We start from the raw sequence: 2,969 nt of genomic DNA on the forward strand, positions 1-2,969 counted from the left end.
GTCACTGGTGAGACAGATGTCTGGGTTTCCCTCCTGCACACGCTTCCCTATCAGTAGAGGAGTAAAGAACAGCGGGTAGATGGATGGATGACCAGAGCTGATTGGCTCTCCGATGGTTACTGTGATGTTTGCTCTGCAGAATGACGACAAAGAAAGCGCTGACCTCGGCTACATGACTTCAGAGAAGGCCTACAGGATCGTCTTAGCCGGAGACGTGGCTGTGGGAAAATCTAGCTTCCTGCTTCGCCTCTGCAAGAACGAGTTTAAACTGAACTCCAGCACCACTCTGGGTGAGCTGGAGAAACTAAAACCTGCTCTGGGCGCTGAGAAGTATTGTATTAGAACCAGGACACCTTGATTTTAAGTTAGTTTTTGTTTTCTGTGGTCTCAGGCGTGGACTTTCAGATGAAGACACTCATTGTGGATGGAGAGCCAGTTTTATTACAATTATGGGACACTGCAGGGCAGGAGAGGTGAGTGAAAAGAAAGACACATTATACTGTCGGTGAAAAAGTTTTGTTTTCTTATGTTTTTGTGAACCTCATCTCTTCTGCTGCTGCCGTCCTCACAGGTTTCGCAGTATCGCCAAGTCCTACTTCAGGCGTGCAGATGGTGTGTTACTGTTGTACGACGTCAACTGTGAGAAAACCTTCCTGAATGTTAGAGACTGGGTGGACATGATTGAGGTAACACACTGGTTTGCTTCGCTGCTGTTTCCAGACATTTTCACATTGAGCCAACTCACAAAACTTGTTTAATCCTGCAGCTGATGTGTGCAATAAGTTCATTTAAATGTAAAACTAAGTGGTCCTACATGTTTCTCTCTTCCTATTTGCAGCTGATGTGTAAGTTTTTGATGGACGGCATGTATTTGGTGTGCTTTGCTGTCCTGTGAACTTTGAGTTTTGCATGCTGGTCTTTGCTTGTGGAGTGATGTCGGTGAAAAGAAAATAGAAATATGTCCATTCAGTGTTGCACTGTGTTGAAATCTTAACAAGCCTACTACACCTTTTCTAAATTTTCATGATCTGCACCATGACATCAATTGTTATTTCTTTCCCAGGATGTGTCCCATGATGATATTCCCATCATGCTTGTGGGTAACAAGTGCGATCTTCGGCAAGATGGAGATAAATCTGTTCCTACCAGCTACGGGCAAAAGCTTGCAATGGTAGATACAAACAAAAGTATTTTATTACACTTAGCTCGTGACAAATCTCAATGAACCAGGTTTTACTTTATTTTTGAATCCATTCATTTATTTGTCTGTTGATACAATTGTATTTATCACAATATGCATGTATTACAGTTAAGCCCAAAACTATTTAATCTAAAGATTAGGGTGATGGCAAAGGGGTCTTCCGACCTCAAAAACTTGGAGCCTTTTACCTGAGACAAATCATCAAGATACCAGTGGAAATGTGCAGAAAGTTGATGCAGAAACCTTTCTGTTAGGTTTTTTCATTTAGGTACAGATAAACATGTCAGGAATAATGCTTTATGGGATGGTAACGAGTTATCTAATTAATACAATCTTTTTATAATCTATATTCAAATCCTTTTTGTCTATTTAATGTTCAGACTGGAAGTAAATAGAAACAAATACTTCATAATAAATCATAACATTGTATTTCTGCCTCCGTCCACCAGACATACAACACTCTGTTCTGTGAAACCAGCGCCAAAGACGGCTCCAACATCCTGGAGGCCGTGCTGCACCTGGCCAGGTGAGGCGCTGCCTGTTTCTTATCCAGGTTTATTTTAATTCATTTATGTCCTCCCTAATCCATAAATGTTTTGAAGGCTTAAAACTTAAAATGCAACAGATTGCTGTTAATTGAATGACTCAACAATGTCACTAGAGGCTCTTTTGCATGTGGAAACTTGTAAATGTATTTTTTATTTATTTATTTTTGCATCTGGCAGGTTGGTAATAAAGCAGGACACCTTTGAGGAGAAACGCTATCAGTCGCTGACCAGTTTAAATGCTCCCAAGAATAAACCAAAGCTCTCCTGCTGCACCTGATCCAATGCTCCAGAGCTGCACCTCCTCATCTGCCTTAACGTGGAGGATACAAGGAGCAGAAATTTAACAAAACAGCAACACATAAATAATTGTTGGGGGGAAAAAAAATCAACAACCAGAACTGTTTTATTTATAAACAAAGTGGCAAAAAGAAGAGAGATAAGATCCAGCCGCTTCAGGAAGTTTGAGTTATTGCCGACTTTTTCTCTCTGACTGATAATTTCATTGTTTTTTGTGCTGTTATCGATACTTTACAGGACGTATTTATGAATTGTTTGCCATTCAAACATTTTTCTTAGAGAAAAAATGAATCATAATACTAAAACTGGGAAAGTAAAGTTAAAGGGAGTGAATATAATGAAGTGATGTGAAAATAACATAAGAGGTGCAATCGGTCGGTTTATGTGTCGCATTTGTACTGGTGGAAAAAGATACGAAGAGTATTGATGATGAGAATTGAGGTATATTTAAGCAGTAAATGTCCATGATGGTTTCAGGTGCAATGTCCCAACCCACTTTCTAAACAATACCAAGCAGTGTTACATTTTTGTTGTTATAAAGTTTCTACTTGTTTATTTCAGCTCACAAATGCTATTAAGTTCAAGATGTTCTCTAAATAATAAATAAATAAGAGAGTAGAACAGTGTATAGACTGTTATTTTTAAGAACAATTTTAATGCAATAAAGGAATTATTGCATTATTTCGGTTTTCTATGCCAAAAAGGCAACAAAGGTGGGATTTTGAGTAAAGAGCCTGTGAGTGTGAAATATCTAAAACACAAATAGCCTCAAGATGGGGGGCTTTTTTTTTTTTTTTAAAGCTGTTACAATTTTACATTTATTTAATGATTAAATAATAGATTATAAATTAAACAGAAACACTAAACTGTCAGTGTTGTCTGGACTGGAGGGTCTGAATAGTGACCAGCAAAGAGAAATGAGG

At 38.5% G+C, this 2,969-nt stretch overlaps 1 protein-coding gene across 1 annotated transcript; it reads left to right on the top strand.

The window, feature by feature from the left end:
* Positions 1 to 120: 120 nt before the first annotated feature.
* On the top strand, positions 121 to 2,725 carry LOC106937411 (ras and EF-hand domain-containing protein-like). The gene is made up of 6 exons (XM_015018916.1): positions 121 to 290; positions 392 to 473; positions 572 to 686; positions 1,064 to 1,171; positions 1,651 to 1,727; positions 1,927 to 2,725. The coding sequence occupies exons 1-6, from the start codon at positions 125 to 127 to the stop codon at positions 2,024 to 2,026; spliced, it is 648 nt and encodes a 215-aa protein (XP_014874402.1). The 5' UTR covers positions 121 to 124; the 3' UTR covers positions 2,027 to 2,725.
* Positions 2,726 to 2,969: the final 244 nt, after the last annotated feature.

Source organism: Poecilia latipinna, unplaced genomic scaffold, assembly GCF_001443285.1.
Source record: "Poecilia latipinna isolate Pla-1442-1.1 unplaced genomic scaffold, P_latipinna-1.0 Scaffold80, whole genome shotgun sequence".
Classification (NCBI taxonomy): Eukaryota; Metazoa; Chordata; class Actinopteri; order Cyprinodontiformes; family Poeciliidae; genus Poecilia; species Poecilia latipinna.

Coding starts and splice junctions, on each gene's coding strand:
- LOC106937411 (XM_015018916.1), top strand. CDS start 125: ATGTTTGCTCTGCAGAATGACGACAAAGAAAGCGCTGACCTCGGCTAC. Junction 291..391: donor GAACTCCAGCACCACTCTGG/GTGAGCTGGAGA, acceptor CTGTGGTCTCAG/GCGTGGACTTTCAGATGAAG. Junction 1,172..1,650: donor ACGGGCAAAAGCTTGCAATG/GTAGATACAAAC, acceptor TCCGTCCACCAG/ACATACAACACTCTGTTCTG.